Here is a 17614-nt window from a genome sequence, read left to right on the forward strand (position 1 = left end):
ACTGGAACACCTGAATTAAATGATTTTGGTTGGGTGAGTGAATACCTTTGGCAGTATAGCGTATGTAATGCCTCACAGTAAGAAGGCCCTGGGTTTGATTCCCCAGCCAGGCGACCAGGGTTCTTTCTGCATGAAGTTCCCCACGTGTCTGTGTGGGTTTCCTCCCACAGTCCAAAGACATGCAGTCATGCCAACTGGAGTCACTAAATTGCCTCTATGTGTGAATGTGTATGTCTGTGTGTCTGCCCTGCGATGGACAGGCGACCTATCCAGGGTGTATCCTGCCTTCCGCCCAGTGACCGCTGTGATAGGCTCCAGCACATCCCGCAATCCAGTCGCATAAGCACTTTAGAATATGGATGGATGTTTATATGTATAACAGACTGTGATGAGCAAAATTAAAATTCACAAAAGTGACCCTGTTATATTTCTCTACAATGTAACGTTTTGAATCAATCCACTGAATGACTTTTCTTACATCTGAACAAACAAATTATAAAGAAGTCCAATTCATTTTGAAATTGATGTGAAAAGCCTCATTGTAGAGAAACTTAACGACTCAGCAGGAACCAGGAGTCACCATGACCACAACACAAATATAGCCATTGTATTTACTATCCAAAACCACCAGTGGACCATAGGAGTCTTAATACACATACACTAACATAGGAGTGTTAATACACATACAATGTAGTGCTGATGGTGGTTAAATAGTGGCAAATCTATAAACAAACAGTTTTATTGAGGACTACCTTGCCTTACAACACCCTCCATATTTCCACCATGAATGGGTTTTTAAAAAACGTTTTTGGGAGGTAGCTAGGTTTTTCAGACGTCTGGTTCCTATCATCACCACTGTGAACAATTCTTACCTGATAATGTGCTCCACAACTGAGCCTCTCACACCAAACCGCCCCGAATGACTTTGTTTACGTCTCAACAGCTGACTTAACCATTTTGAATGTTCCTCTTTATTATGTGTTGAAGTGCATTTTTCCCTTTAATTCTTTTTTTAGTTGGTTTTGGTTGCTGCTTTTATTTCCTATCTTCTCGAGGCGTTTATTTTTTGAGGTAACAAGACCTTTATTTAGTTGAGGCTCCTCTACACGCCTCTCTGACTGTGCCCTCACACTCAGCCGCGTCATGTGAAGGTGGAGGCGGTGTGGAGAGGAAGGGAAGGGACTCTGTGGCGTGGTTTTTATGGAAAACAGCGGAGGAGAGGAGAACTTCATAACGTTACCGACTTGCTTCAAAAGGGAACGCGAACCGGAGAGCCTTCGTTTCAGTCCGAGGTGTTGAAAACGATGCTGAGCGAACGCAGAAAGGGGTTTGTTGTCACTTTCTGAATCCACAGCTGTCCGAGTCTGAGTCAGTGAGTGAGGAACTCCACTTCTCCCCAACTGAGGTAAACAGCGCTCGGCAGGTAGAGCGAAGCCGGAAAAACTCGCAGTGCAGGTTGGCGAGTGTGTGTTTACCTTCTGCTTCCGACCAAATGAATTAAGCGACAGATTGGCGAGATTTTTCCAGCTCCAGCCAGAGAAGTGAATCATGACGAACCTGAGGAAAAAGAAGCTGTTCGTCTTGATCGACGTGTTGTGTGTCATTGTGGGTGAGTAGATGGTCCAGAGTACTGCGACCCTGCGAGCTCCACACATGTGGAGTCAAAAGCCTATTTTAAAACGTTTTAGAGAATTGAATTCCTATTCGACTTTTCCGTTCCACCTTAACTGGCGCGGAAGTTACATTATGGACAATTTGGAGCCTGTGCACGCGCCGGGACGTAATCGCTGGAGCATTTAAGGTGGAACGGAAAATTTGAATAATAGCCAAATGGAGCTTCGTAGCTACTAAATCACTTTTTATAGTGACGAGAAAGATGGCAGTACTTGTATATCTTCTATGTTTTCAGCATGACAACAACATATTATTCTCAACCGTGTCGACGAGAGAAGCCTGTTGTTGATCTTCGGGTGCTATCGCTGTCATTTACGGTGAACCATATAATAATATTCAGACTACAGCAGGCGGATTTCGCTGAACTTAAACACGACGTTCAAACGTGTGTGTGGTATCACACTATATACGTCTAACGTGTTCTTTCTAATGCTTAACAAACGGTAACACCTAGCTGTGTGTCCTTTGGCCACTTTTAACATGCGTTAATTAGGTCAAATAGACTTGTGGCTAAGGTCGAGGCTAAAATAATGTGGAACCATGTTTGCCAAGTCAGTGCCAGCAGCCTTGAGGAGAGCATTTATTCAGAGGTGTGTTCACTTGGTGTTAGTTTGTTGTGTTGACTCTTCCTAAGGAAAAAAGAAATGCTCTCCTTCCTTAACGTTGTTCAGACTAACTTTACTTCTACAGGAGGTGTTATGTTTGTGTGAGAGCGTGACCCACAGGTCTGGGCTAACCGAAAATCATCATTATTTCTGATGAATCATCACTAGCAGTGCAGTTTGTCCCCCTGCTAGGCTATTCAGTGGCAAGGAAACCAGCTCAAAATGTCACATTCTCACATTCTTTTCCCTTGTTGTAGTTTTTGCTCATATTGTGGAGACCCTCTTCTCTAGTCTGACACTATTTTGCATGAGTTCAGTCAGGACCAGCTTGGCATATGTATAAACGGTGTAATGATTAGGAGCCAATTGATTACTAGTAATCAGAGACACCGATAACTGATATTTGGGCCTGCAATATATTCGCCGTTCTGTTAGATTTTTGATATATTATGTATGCGTGTTAAAATACAGGGGGATTCACTCGAAAAAGGCCCCAAATATTCTGTTGTAACTCCCGTGAGGATGAAGCAATCTGAACCAAAAAACATACACTATATTGCCAAAAGTATTCACTCACCCATCCAAATCACTTAATTCAGGTGTTCCAATCTCTTCCATGGCCACAGGTGTATAAATCCAAGCGCCCAGGCATGCAGACTGCTTCTACAGACATTTGGGAAAGAATGGGCCGCTCTCAGGAGCTCAGTGAATTCCAGCATGGTACCGTGATCGGACGCCACCTGTGCAAGTCCAGTCGTGAAATTTCCTCGCTACCAAATATGCCACAGTCAACTGTCAGTGGTATAACAAAGTCGAAGTGATTGCGAACGACAGCAACTTAGCCATGAACTGGTAGGCCACATAAAATGACAGAGCGGGGTCAGCGGCTGCTGAGGCGCATAGTGCGCAGAGGTTGCCAATTTTCTGCAGTCAATCACTACAGACCTCCAAACTTCATGTGGCCTTCAGATCAGCTCAAGAACAGCGTAGAGAGCTTCATGGAATGGGCTTCCATGACCGAGCATCTGCATCTAAGTCTTACATAACAAAGCGCGATGCAAAGTGTCAAAGGGGTACAGGGATACGGGGGTATGCACCTGAAAGTTGCAAACAGAGGTTAAATGTAGTGATGGCTGTCCGGCGCCTACCTCATCGCTCCAATGCAGGGGCGTCCCGGCTTGTTCAAGGCTCCATATATTGAGGAGTACATTGCACATTGTTTTGATCAGATTGCTTCGTCTCATCGAGAGTTATTACAGAATATTTGGGGCCTTTTTCGAGTGAATCTCTCTGTATCTTCTTTCTACAGAACGTATACTGGTTTCATACTACTCAGAATGGTTGACTGAGAAAAATGCTAATTTTACTTCAGAACTAAAGACTGCAAAGCAGCTTGTCCTTGTGCAAAATGGGGATTTTACAAAAATATACAAGAGCGATAAACAATACAGAAAACCTGAACTAGGCCTGTCACCATGAAGACATTTTAGCTAACCATGAATTGCCATATAAATAATTGCAATGAATAGTTTGTTTTTTGATCATTGTATGCAATTATAAAGTCCAGGTCTTTAGTGGCTTAAAGCTTCCTATTTGGTAGCACCCAAGTGACAATAGATTCAGCTTGAGCCCAAATAATACTACTCTCCTGTTACTTGCTGTAAACGTATGCTCGTGAAAGCTTACAGGACTGTGGAAAATAACTGTGATCAGCTCAAATAATCTTGATTCTGCTTTTCTGATACGGTGTCGAAAATTTTACACCCATATTTTCATCACATTTCTCATTTTCTTTTAAATGGAGATTTCGAAATGTCTCATTTGAAAAGTTGCTTATGCATAGTCATTATGCTGTCAGCGGCACATGTGTTGATTCGTTTGTTGTGAGCTGGTAAGAGCCTGTTCAGGAGAATGATGATGATGATGCACGAAGGCTGCTCTTAAGAAGCTGTGTTGTGTCTCATACTCAGCCTTTGGCTGTAAATTTAAGTGCAGATGCAAGATTGGAACAAGGAAAATGAATAATGGCTATTTGGAACACGCTTCAGGCAAATCTTCACGCAATGAGGGTGTAGGAATTCCTGTCTGTTGAGTACAGTGGCTCTTGCGTAACTATGTACTCTAGTAGTACATACCTGATTGTGGGTAGGCAAGCTGATGTCTTTTTGCTGTACCTTCATAGAAGAGAACCTTTAGGGCTCTGTGTGTTGTTTTTGAGCATCTGTTTGTGGCATTGTGCCATATTGGTTTTGGTTACATATGCTTATTTTCTTATTGCCACATGATCTTAACAGTGTGATACTTTGTGGTGAAATGCATACAGAGTAGAAACTTTAGCAGGTTTTGTATTGCAAAAAAGAGAGCTTTATGGCATTGTTTCCAAGCATCAAAAGGGTAAACAGTGTGATATTTTTTTTTTTGTTTTTTTTTAATGTTTTGATTTTTTTATGCTTTAGTGTGCTTTTTTTGCTGTTTTCAATCATCTTTCTGCTTTTATTTTATGTTCCAAATTCTCCTGCTATGTTTTGCGTGACTTGTTTCGATTATTGTTATTGCACTAGGTTGCAATAACCCCAGGAAGAATAGCAGCTGTCATGATAGCAGCTAATGGGGATCCTAGAAATAAACAAATAAGCAAGGGTAAGGTTTTAAAATAACCATGCATCCACCAAATTTGAATACTTTTTATCATGATCAGATGTATTCATTTAAAGAATTTATGTCAATAGAATCTGTTTCTATGGTTGAAATTAGAGATGGCACAATACAACATTTTTTCGGTTCAGATGCCGATACTGAAACCTTGAATATCGGACGGTACCAAACCGATAATTCCTCTTTAAACACTACTAAAGATGAGCACCAAAAGGTAGGCTATCATGCTAGTTAAACGCTCATCTGCCCCACAGGAAGAAACGCGTAGCTGGCATCACATCACACAGTGTGAGTCTCCGCTGTCTCACGATAGATTTGTTACAAGATTGAATCCGATTTTTTCTCTAGAGATGCACTGAAATTTCAGTGACCAAAAATCTTCAGCGGATAATTATTATGGAATGAATGGCACAAGAATGGGGGGAAAAAGATGAAACTGATGAAAGAAAATACAAGCATTAAGTTTGCCTACAATGTAGTGTCAAAATTGAAGACAAAGAAATGAAATAGTAATGGAAAAGAGGAAATAGATTAAAAGTAAAAAATGCTGTTCCATCACGGCACTCGCATTCAAACAGTTTGAGCAGCAGCAGATCAACAGTGAATGTTGACTGTTTGGCACTGTTTCACAGTTTTTACAAAGGGCATTAAACAAGCATTCTGTAGTTACTGTTCATGCCGAGTACCTAGATGGTAAACAACACCCGAGAAGTTCTCCATTGCAAGTATAATACCATTCGAAAACACAACATCCTATTGGATACACAGAATACAGTAGAACAACAGAAGCAGGAAAGAAACTACCTGCTACTGCTCTGATGCCATCTGTAGCCTCAGTGTTTGAAAAGTTCAAAAGTGCAACTTATAAATACAAAATCGTGGAATTCACTGGAAGACTAAACTGTTCTTGGTTTGTTTTCAGAGTTTTTTTTGGTTTTGAAGCCCGTTTTGAATGTGGGTTTCGGCCATGGATTTTTATTCCGATCCCTATTTTTTCCCTTCGATATCTAAGCCAGCGTTTTCTGCTGACTTTTCCAATACAGTGTCAGCCAACAATGCTAATTCCTGAACTACTAATACTGATACTAAGTGAACTACCGCTGTTTTTTATTGACTAGAATTCTAAAATACTGAAACAGAGAATGACCAAATGGTAATGCATGCCCATTATCAACAATGGTGAATCACTGCCAAATTAATAAGTCTGAAATCTATTGAAAAGACTTGTATCTCTGAGGTAATTGTGGACATCTGGCTCGTAACAAAAGGTGGGAAATTCCCTGCGCTGATTCAGACATTCTCAAATAAATAACTGCTTCTTAGATTGCCTTAGCAATAACATCAAGACTCAGTAGTGGGTCCAGGCAGCTACCAGAGGAAATTCTGCAAACGTGCAGGACTTGGCCACCTCTGGCTGCTTTAATCCTTTTCCCAGCCTTGTGTTTGACATTCTATCCAGGCCAGTCGGTCCCCCACCCTCTACTGTCCTCCTTCTGTCTGCATAAACCCCCTGTCTGCCCAGACACACAGGCTGAGTGTTGGCTCACTGCACGGCCTAGCATTTTGGATTTAAGCTCGCACCGTCTGCTGAAGAGGCTGCCCTGTAATGATTGGGGGCCAGCTTTTTGAATACCGGTCAAACCAAGCGTCAGACCAAATTATAATGTGATTGGTGATTATCTGCTGAAAAGGACAAATCCTTTTTAGCCTAGGACTAGGCTTAGTCTGTGTCCAGGATGGCACTCGTCCCATCAAATACCTCTGGCATTGTGGCTCAGTCATTTGGCAGTCATGCATGTTGATTTGGCCGTTCTTCTGACTGAAGTGTGCGGCGAAATCCTGACATGGAGTAGAATTTACGAAACTGATCACAATGAATTAAACAGTATAAAATATGATTTTGTTCTACTTTTGAGCTTGGTACAGCAGAATTATCAGAGGCAGAGCATGACAAATGGCAAGTTTCAACACTTTTTAAGCAGCCTTTCTTTTCTTTGTGCTGCTGAATTTCAATATCGTGTAGAGCCCTTTACGTGTTTCCACATTCGCATAGCTCTGACCTCTCTCTTCAAGTTCAGAATCACAATTCCTGTAAGCCTCCTGGGACACATGCGCTATTTCCACTGCTTTGGGAAATTTTCGTCATGAGTTCTCATGTGATTTCCACGGGAGAGAAAAAAGCAGGCACTGCTGCAGAAAGACTTTCCTTGTTCGTGAAAATATATATTTACAAAATGAGACGAATTGTCATTGAAATGATTCCAACTTTTATTCGAAGATGAATTATATCATTTAAAATGTTTGCCTTGCCTTGTTTTATGCTCATTTTGTAAACCTTTAAATGATGACCGTCTTCACTGAATACCCATTATTGTCCGCAGATTATAAACTGTTACATACTTTCCAGCTTACAGAGCACTGCTGCTTGGTTTGGCTAGTCTAGCCAACACATCATATATCGTCCTGCCACATCTTAAAACAGATTGTGTTGTTTCGTTTGAAAGCTTAAAAGCATGTGAGCAGTTCAGAACTAACCTAGTTAGTTCTAATGTAGTGTGAGTTACTAATGTTTAGTGTTGCACTGGTGCCTCATTGGCATTGACTCCAATACTGGCTTGAATACAGTGAGTGTGTTTACATGCACTTGATAATTTGATAACTAGGAAATCAGAATTTGTCAGTAATGCAGTCAACACATTCACATGCACTTTTCATAATCAGATCAGTGTGAAAACTCTGGGTCTATGTGAGTCAGGCAGTAATCAGATTTCTGCTTTACAACCAGCCAATAAACTCACAAGAAGATGGGACATCAACGTAATGTAAAACTCAAACTTCATTAAAAAAAAAAAAAACCGCACCATTTTACCTGAAAATATGAACATGCGTCATCCAGAAGACAAAGAATATTTATATCCTTCTTTTTATCAGGCATGTGTTTTGTTTCAGTGTTGCTCCCGTCCCGCAGCATTGCCGCTCACTTATTTCTGGTACTCCGGTCTGTTTTCACACATGCACAGACTGAGAAACCCGAAAGAAATCAGAGTAAGAATTTACATGCACTGAGAGATCTGATTACTCAGCTAAAATCCATCTCTCTTTATCAGATTTCTTAATTGCATTTCTAGACCTTAACCAGATCTAATAAATCGGTGAATGATGTTTAGTTGACCATTTGAATAGTCAGATAACTGCAGAAATCTGATAATGATTAGATTATTGAGTGCATGTAAACACACTCACTGTCGATGTTGGCAGTAGAGAATACCGATACCATGAATCATTTTCTGACACATACATGCACTACTAGTGCCGCTACTAGGGCACCTGTAGATGGAGCTTAACTGAAGCAAGAAACATGTCGTTGCTGTGGGATCATTTCACGAAAAGCAGTTATAAAAACACACAATGCAAATTCTGTAACACCAATATTTCATGCATCATTTTAATGCATCAAATTTAATTAAGCATTTAACTATTAAACCATGCTTTGAAACCATCCAGATGTGAAGTTCTCCAACCTGTGAGTGCTGTTTATTCAAGCTTAATATGCTTTATCTATGACACACAACACTGCTTTTACCAAAATCAAATATTTAAAAAGCATAATAGTATAAATATCTAGATTTATATGTTATGTAGTTAGGTTAGACAGAGTTAGGATCATATCGGCAGGTACTTGAGGATCAGGTATCGATATCGGAAGAGAAACAGTGGTATCAGTGCAACCTACGAACATTAAAAAGCACAGTGGGAAAAAAGATCTTACTTGTGATTTAATGTACAGTTTTTCAAAGGCTCCTAAAATCTGAGATCACATTGAACCTCTGGAATTGTTTTATTTAAACCTGGAAGTTTTAGAATTATGAAAGATTTAAAGCAAAATATTGTTATGAAAAGTAAAATGAAGAGAAAATATTGAGGATTTTGCACTTCCAGGTCACTCGTCAGATTTAAGCAAATTTGTGATCCTGACCTTATTAAGACCCTTGTTTTTAAGTCTTACCCTCTCATGATCAAGCTGTTTGGACGACTCTCAGGTTGATTTGATCTACTGATCAGAGGCTTTTGCAAGAAAGGAATTCAAATTAGAAGCATTTGCTCTGGTGGTCTCAGACTTTTGGACCCCACTATACTCTTTGTTGACTTGAGGCTGGAAAAGGGAGATTTGCTACAGGTCAAATGACCTTCAGGTTGCTGACAGACTCTCTCATCTGCTGTTGATCTTTGTAATGTGTCGTGTGGCCCTACCTGAAGATATAATGCTGAAGGCATAGTTAACAGTGGTAACATCGCGTTGACTAAGTACAGTCCTATCTTGAGCAAACTACGGCAGCGCTGCATGAGTCATAGCCATATAAATCTAAACTTTGTCATGCCTTTCTGCTATAGCATACACCCTGCACAAGTGGCTGAAAAAGCCCTGTGGCCTCTTTGAGAGCTTTTCTGCTCTAACTCACCAGGTGTTGTTTAAGAAGCACTAGTGTGAGATGAGGGGTTTGAAAGTAGAGTGAGCCGGGGGGATTACATTAATGAGAAGGAAAGAGGAGGGCGTTCCTGCGTGAAGCAGAATTCCAGACCCACCTGCAGAGGCTGTACGTTCAGCACATACCTTCCATATGAGCCAGGCTCATTCAGACTGCATCACCGCAGCAAGATGAGCATGCCAGCTCAGTTCTAAGTGTCCAGCTGAACCTACAACGCCGGGCATAAAACATTCCACCGGGTTATTTACCCTCTGATGCTCTGGAAGAAAGGAAGAGACATGATGTACTTTAGGCTTGATTAATCTGATAACATTACTACTGAGATGTCATGGCGATATTTTTCTTTTTTGCCTTTGAGCTCTACTTATGACGTTTGTGTGGTGTTATGTAACAAAAACTGTCAAATATTTTCTACCAACTGTTTTGCAACCTCTTTATTTTTTTAGAATTAAACAAGCTGTTTTTGTTACGGTGCCTTTAAGACTGATGTATGTAAATGAACTCTGTTCTGGTTGGCAGCCATGTATTGTACCTCATTCTTAAAGCAGTCAGGGCTGAAATTCTCCTCATAGCTTCAGTGTGAGTGGGCTAAGAGTACCTCACTCAAAAAGCAGCCAGGGCTGCTGGCGTTCCTCCACAAAGTCATAGCTAAGTACAATTATATGCAAAAGTTTGGGTACCCCTCATCAAATGTTTTTGTTAGTTTTCTAAGTGACAGTTAGTTAACATATCCTCTATTTCTTTACATTGTAAGGCACATTTACTGTTTATTTGCAGAATTTAACATATTTGGGGAACAATATTAAATGTGACTCATGCAAAATGGTTAATAGTTATGGCTGTTTTATAGTTTGTTTTATTTTTTTACAATATGTTCAATAACCAGAAAACAACTAAATGTGCAGAAAAGATGTTATATTCAGGTTTACATTCATATTAGCCTTATCACTTAGTTCTAGTTTGGCTCAGATCTAATCATTGTGCCTTGATGGTTCCTTTCCTCCTGTGGTTGGTAGTGACCTATGTATCCCACATATTCATACTCATTTTGCCAATAAGTTAACCAAACACTGGGTGTCCACAAAGCTATGCGTGTGCACTGTCAAGTGTGTAAGTTAAAAATAAATAAATAAAAAATTCTGATGTAACTGTTCTCATTACATTCATGTGACCTCTTATCAGATATATGTCCACCTGTGACCGCATATGTAAATGGCTCGATTTAACCCTGTAATGTAAACTTGTCCTATGAAAACACAAGGTGTGTATGGCAGAATTGGCTAGATCAGTCTCCGGGTCAAAGTCCCACTTAATATGGAATAATCTACCTCCTGTGGGAATGTGTTAGACAAAACACATGGTATGAAACAGTTAAACGGGTCTGCCAAAATCTCACCAATGTTGTATTGCTGTAGAGTAGTCGTCCTGTGTGGGTGGGGAGCGTTCATGATGCTTCAACACCTGCGTTTTACAGACACTATATAAATAGCACTTGAAGCAGAGGCTCAGCTTAAATATAGCTTGGAATCAAAGCCTCAAGACCTATAATAATCTTTCCGGTCTTCACATGTTAAAAGTACACTTCGTTCCCATCTCTCAGATTTGTGTCCCGCAAGTGCAAATTCAGGAAGATTGCTAGATTCATCCTTTTAATGAGTCTAGCTGACTTCCACCAGGAGCACTGAAGCCATGAGCGCTCCAGACTCCCTCTGTTTTAAAGAAATTGCTGCCTCTGTGCTGTAATTGCACATTATTTTGAGCTAAATAAAGCAAGGCCCCATTCCACCCTGTATATTTTTAGTTGTGTGAGAGAGTGGGAGGATGTGCACAACAGGGAGGAAAAGAAGAATGAATGAGGAGGAGAGTTCGAGTGATCACATACATTGTGTACTGATATATGCAGGGCAACAGTTTTGCTCAAGCTTGTGAATTTCTATCTCTAGACTGGCTGTGATAGCTAGGACCTATTACAGGGAGAAGACACTTGATTATTATAAGTGGTACCTCGACAAAACAATACTTTGTAGAAGAGTCCCGCCTTACAATGCTTTACACTAATTTTATCTCATCAGCTCAGGTATTCATCACTAAGGACCATCCCATTTCTACCCCTTTGTTTAACACGTTCACACCTAGAAGCAGGGTGGTCCCGGTTTTGTTGAGATAAAGGGGTAGGGTGAAGTGTTAGGTTTTTGTGTTAGGTGGAGTCTCACTCCAAACAGTGTTATGAGGGCCAAGGAAACCCAAAAATGTGACTATTTTCTCTATTAAAAAAATTCTGATAACCATTGTATTATTCAATTTTTCAACATATTATGGTCCTTTTCTTTATGACAGGCATACAAATTACTACTAATATGCTGATGTGATAGCTACTTAGCTAAATTTAATAAACAAAAACTGAAGAATAGCTGACTTCAGCCTCATATTACCTTAGAATTAGGGGTGAATGATAATAAATACATGATGCTCTAAAATTAAGTAAAGCTCAGCACAGAGGTTCTGAAATTTACCCTCCTCTGCCTGTTAATCAAGTAATGTTCTTCTTTATTTGAGTGTCCCATTTCATAGGGAAGACCACTACCCCTTTAAACTCAGTTTCAAGTGGCAAAGTGACATTTAAAAGCAAGGGGTAGGGATAAAAATAAGAAATGAGATTGGGCCTAAAGCCTTATCCAACAAAAAACACTGACTCACAGTGGCTAAAACATTTCCCTTGTCCATGTTTGAATAACAAAACTTGTCTTCAAATGTCCTCCTGTATGTGCTACTACATTTTCGTGCTACTGAAATATTCAGCCTATACTCTTAAAAAATGTTTTTTAAATAAAAGCAATGACTCTATATAGAACAACGAACATTCATAGAACTATTTGCATCCTTAAATGGTTCTCTGCATCATGATGTTTCTTCAGCTTGATGCAGAATGTGTTGTATGTAGTTCTGTGTAGAACTTTTTTTCTTTTATTCTTTTTTTTTATAAAACAGTAGAAGTTGTGCTAATTGATGCTGATTCACTAGTGATGGTTCATTAACAACTGAAGTGGCTTTAGTAGACCTTACAGACCGTTATGTAAGCCCTGTGACACAAAGCATCTATTCAAAAACAGCAGCTTTTTCTGCCATTTTAAAAAAATTGGTTTTCAGTTTGCGTGATGGACTGTGGATGATTAAAGGTCTTGGAAGGAATGCATCAGTTGTGTCCTTGGATTTTTCAGAAACATCAGCTGCAGCTAAAAGGTTCTACAAAACCGAACGGTCAACAGTGACGCAACGGCTTAAAAATGCAGCCCGCCGCGACTGCATCCTTGGCTTTGAGACGTGTTTGTTGATTTTACAGGAGCCCCAGGTGTTACGATGGTTGCTGGGTGTGGACCAGAACCCTCGGAAACCACAGCTCCAAAGCTCTGCATTTCCAAGGTCCAAACATAATTAAATAACTGCTTAATTCCCACCTGTGAGATGAAGGCTTTGAAGTGGAGACATTTGAAGTGCTGGCTTTTCAGCCTACACATACAGCTACAGAATAAATGAATGTTTTGAAAGAATGGTCAAAAATAGGTAACTGGTTTGTATGTCTGACAGATGGACTATCATAATGAGTTTTGTCAGTGTGGATAAATTGTTGGGGAAAGCATTTGTCCAGGAAGAAAGGCCCCTCGTTAGATTGTATCTGAGAGTGGACTGTGGAAATGTTTAGTCATCGTCTCTGAAACAAAGCCATGTATCTTTCATCTTCATTCATTTCTAATATTATGTTCCAGGCAGGCAGTAATCTGGAGGGGGGAAAAAGGGGAAAAAAGACACATTTGTTTATTCATGGTTTGGTGGAAGAGAGTTACGCTCCAACTGGCAAACAAAATGCAGAGGTTGCAGAGAGCCGTGCAGATCCTTTGTCTTTCAAAGTCTCAACTGGGTGTAAAAGGTATCGCCATTGTTATGGGATCTGCTCCAACTGCATGCCGTGTCGGGCCTGAGAGAAGGTGCTGATGTTCAGCATTGTTGGCTTCCTGCAAAAAAAAAAAACTGTGGACAACGAGTAAATAGGTTTGCAAGTGAGTGGGTGAGCCTTTTTTTTGTTGTTTAATGGGTAGCAGATGGGCTCCAGCTGTTCCTGATGACTGAATAGAGCCTGGACAGAGTCGAGCTGAGTTGAAAGAGATGAAATTTGAATAGTCTGCATTTGGCATTGAAAGGCTTTGCCGTTTGCACCCATGTGCTTCAGAACTCACATCTGTGTTTGATCGGTTCAGTAATGTCATTAGGCGGTTAAGACCTCCTTCCATGTGTCTCGCTGTAAGCAGATGAGCCTTGATGAAGGATGAAGCGAAGCCTTATGTTTTTTCCAAACCGTACATGAATTCATTTTGAAATTACCTTCAGATTTTTTATAAACAGCACATGTGAAACGTATTTCCTATAAAATCTGTTAATTGTGTTGGCTGGTTGGACTTCAGCCACTTGCCATGAAAGTGATTTGCGATGCATCAGTGTGAAAAGTAGCTGTTCAACTGCGTCAGTTGCAATCACCTATAATAATATTCAACAATCGCGCTTTTTTTATTTTTAAAAGTAGAAATGCAAAAAAGCTTGTTTTGATTATATGAAGTCTGTCTGTATCTGTGTGAGCTTTTCTTAAAGAATCATAATCAAGTTTGAAAGTTGAGAGATCGGAGACTTACTCTCCTGGTATTCATGACGTTTATCCCCACATGGAGCCCTTTAATGGTTGTCTTAGGAATTTATCAGTCTCTCTTTGAAGGCTGTGTGTCTAATTAGATGAGTGGAAGAAGTTCAATTTTTTTCCCCCTAGGCTGCAGTTGAAGCTACTGAAGTAATACAATATGTGATCTATAAGACTAGAAAGTCATAGACCAACAGCTACTGAGTAAGGTTTTTACTAAATTAAGTTTCAGCATCAGAACAAAAGTTCAGAGTATATTTACCAGCCTTTGCAAGCTTATTGTGACTTTTATTCAGTTTATCAGAGAAATCTGCAGGGATATTTTCCCACACCTCCAAAGTTCAGTCTTAGAAGTTGGTTACATTTTCTACTCTTCACAATCAAATGAAATCCCTGAGATCTGGACTCTTAGGTTCTGAGAACACCAACAGTTTCTTTATTTGATGTGCAAATTTTCTTCTTCCTTTTTTGTCTTTTTCCTTTGCTTAGTAAGGGCTTCTTTACAGCTACACATGCTTTCATTCTTTCAGCCTTGTAGTCTTCTTACAGTGGAAGGATGGACAGAAAGGATGGATTTTCCCCCTCCTTCTCAAATATGAAGGATTGTTTATCTAAGGGTGACAGTTTTGGTGGTCTACCAGGTCTTGCATGGTTGGTTGTTAGTGGTCTCATTTTCTCTGCATCATTTAATCATTTTGTTGAATTCTGGAAACTGCAGTTTTTTTAAACTTTATCTTTCCTTATGCAGATGGATTATCTTACATCTATATTGTACTCAAAAGTATCTCTTGAAAAAGGAACAATTTGTGGTTAAAGGCCCTCTTTTACTGAAAATTAAATAAATTAATGGTGGACTTTGACTTCAACATCATTTTGGTTATCGAAATATTGTTATACGTGCATATTTGTCAAGGTGATGATTGTTTTTGGCCTCTCTCTAGACTCTCTCTGTCTGAGTGGTTAACCACGAGAAGCAGGACGTGTCTGAAATACCAAACCAAAACATCTCCATTTTATGTAATTGATAATGATAAAAGCTGTAATGTGATGTTTGTAGCCTAGCGTGTTCTGCATTTCTCACTGCAGAGCAAAAAATGAGAGGCATTTGCTCATCTGTTTTAGACAGCATCTGTGGATTACTATCGTTTCACTGAGCTGCTGGTGTTGTTCTCAGCTGAAGCGTTGTAAACAGGGCTTGAATCATAGGCTTTGACAATGGGGGGCATCTTGTGTAGGCCTGTCATTATAGGCTTTATGGTTCTCAAAATCATAGAACTTCTCTTGCTTTGTGTTAAATTAATTGGCTATCATTATGAACTGTCTGGTTACTGTCTGGTGATAATTTGATTTGCATTAAGGCCCTTTGGCATCAGTTATCTAGGTCCATATGGCCTTATAGTCTGACATCATGTTCATCATTAGGGATGAGTATCAAATCCAACTGAACGAGGTAGGTAATCCTGTAAATAATCTGTTAAATAGAAGAATAATAGCCGTGTAAACGCCTGTACATGATTACAGTCCTAATTGGAAAGTTTAAGTATGTTCTGTGCATTTGCGTCGAGTCAGAGCCAAAGTTTATAATGCCCAACATGGCGGAGCAGAAACTGGTCTGCAGACGAGATGAGGTTTATGCTGTGACCTTTAAAAGATGGCGATGGGACGGGCGTCCAGCTTGTGTGTGTCGGAACAGGACGCCTTCCTTTTACCCTTCTTTCATAAGTACATGTGAAGGACGTTTTCCTGAGTTTGACATCATTTTAAAGTAATTGAAAGCACAAGCACATCAGCTGAAAACTCAGGTAACAAACTATAGCTCGTCTCACTCTGACTGGACTCGCATGATGCTCACTGTCATGGTAACGTCTACACTAAGTGGTTCTCTATGCATGCGCGTAATTTTGCATCGTATTACGTATAATGTGCATGTAAATGGAGTCAGGTTGTTGAGTAGAGTGAGCATATAAACACATCAGTCTTAATTTATAATCGGGATGTATTTAATTGAATTGGCAACAATTAAAGTCACTTAGAGAGGTGATTGTACGTAGTATATTGTTGGATCGTTCAGTATGCTGCCCCCCTGCGGTTCACTTCACCCACTTGAACCATGGTGCTGCCTTATGTCTGTTACTTTTCTATAACTTCCAGATGCCTGTTGTGCTGCCAAATTAGGCTCATTTTGTAATCGGGCATGTAGTTAGTCAGTGTACTTCAAGTACTGATGATATCCAAGATATGCTCAGGAACAAGTATTGTAGCATACTTTCCTATATTACTCACCACTGTGCAGGTGTTCAGTGACGCTGCACTGACTTTGATGCATTGATATGAGCTCAGTTCTGTTCTCAAATGTGTTGGTGATGGTAGTCATTCTTGATGTCTCGCATGGAATAACAGATGGCTAGACTACAATAGTTGTCTTTTACACTCTAGTCATAGTAGACTAGACGTAGACTTGAAAACAATGCAGCTTCAGCCATGGGTGGTTGGTGGTGAGCTCTTTGGTAGAGCCTTTGGAATGTGGAATGGCAATGACACGTTACAAGTTATCCCTCATTTAGTGTTTCCTTTGGAGTCTGTTGTTTTTCATACGAATCATAGATAACATAATGGATGACATAACGACCCGCCTAACCAAGGTGAAGATGGAGACATGAAAAGCTGTGTTTTCCTTTGTGTGTTAGGACTAAGATAGCACCAAGAGGCCAGTTATTACCCTCTTAAAAGGGGAAGGTGCCAAAATGGGTTCCTAAAAAGCCCTTTTAACTGAGATTTTGTGTTTATATATGGGTGTTGGTGTAGTCATCAGCAGATATGTACATGATAAATATTAAATATAGTCTTCTATCCCCAACTTCCAAAATCTGTAATGCACCCACATACATGTACATGCATGTAAATTTCTTTATTCTTTTCTTTTTAAATACTTTTGCATCACATGTGCATCAAGCTGTAAACCAGCTTCCACTTGTGTATGCAGGAGCTCCAGGTGGCTGAAGACTGTCTGTGTCATTAAAATGGGCTACACAGGGAAGGGACCACCTGTTTCAATTCAAAGCAGAGCCAAGACTGGAGTTTATATCATGCACTTCATAAGGAAGATTTTTTGCCATCATGCCTGGGAATGTGATTTGGAACACACAAAAAATATTTGTTGATTTTGGTAATTTGGCTAAAAATGTTGAAAGGCAGATTGACAGTCTTTTTGGATATAAAGAGCCGAAATCCAACAGTTTTCTTGTACTTTTTCTTCCCTGACGTCTACTTATGACATTTGTGTGGGTTCATCTGCCAAAATGAATTTGTTTATATATGAAAAATTTCCAACTTTTTCCAGATTAGAGAGAGAGAGAGAGAGAGATGCTTCTTCAGATTGATGGAGAATGTGCTGTAGATGGTTCTACATCTATATTCTGTAGATTCTTTTTCAAAAAGATTCTGTATTACACCAATATATAGCATCTGTAACAATAGAGGAATGTTTTTGTTGCTATGTAGAACCCATT

At 39.8% G+C, this 17614-nt stretch overlaps 1 protein-coding gene across 1 annotated transcript in view; it reads left to right on the forward strand.

The window, feature by feature from the left end:
• The first annotated feature begins 1105 nt into the window (after positions 1-1105).
• plpp2b (phospholipid phosphatase 2b) overlaps positions 1106-17614 on the forward strand; it is a 28946-nt gene continuing 12437 nt past the window's right edge. The window contains exon 1 of the mRNA XM_017702268.2: positions 1106-1609. Coding sequence (XP_017557757.1) covers positions 1549-1609 — 61 coding nt within the window. The 5' untranslated portion in view covers positions 1106-1548. The remainder of the gene's footprint in view (positions 1610-17614) is intronic.

This window comes from Pygocentrus nattereri, chromosome 15 (genome assembly GCF_015220715.1).
Source record: "Pygocentrus nattereri isolate fPygNat1 chromosome 15, fPygNat1.pri, whole genome shotgun sequence".
Taxonomy (NCBI): domain Eukaryota; kingdom Metazoa; phylum Chordata; class Actinopteri; order Characiformes; family Serrasalmidae; genus Pygocentrus; species Pygocentrus nattereri.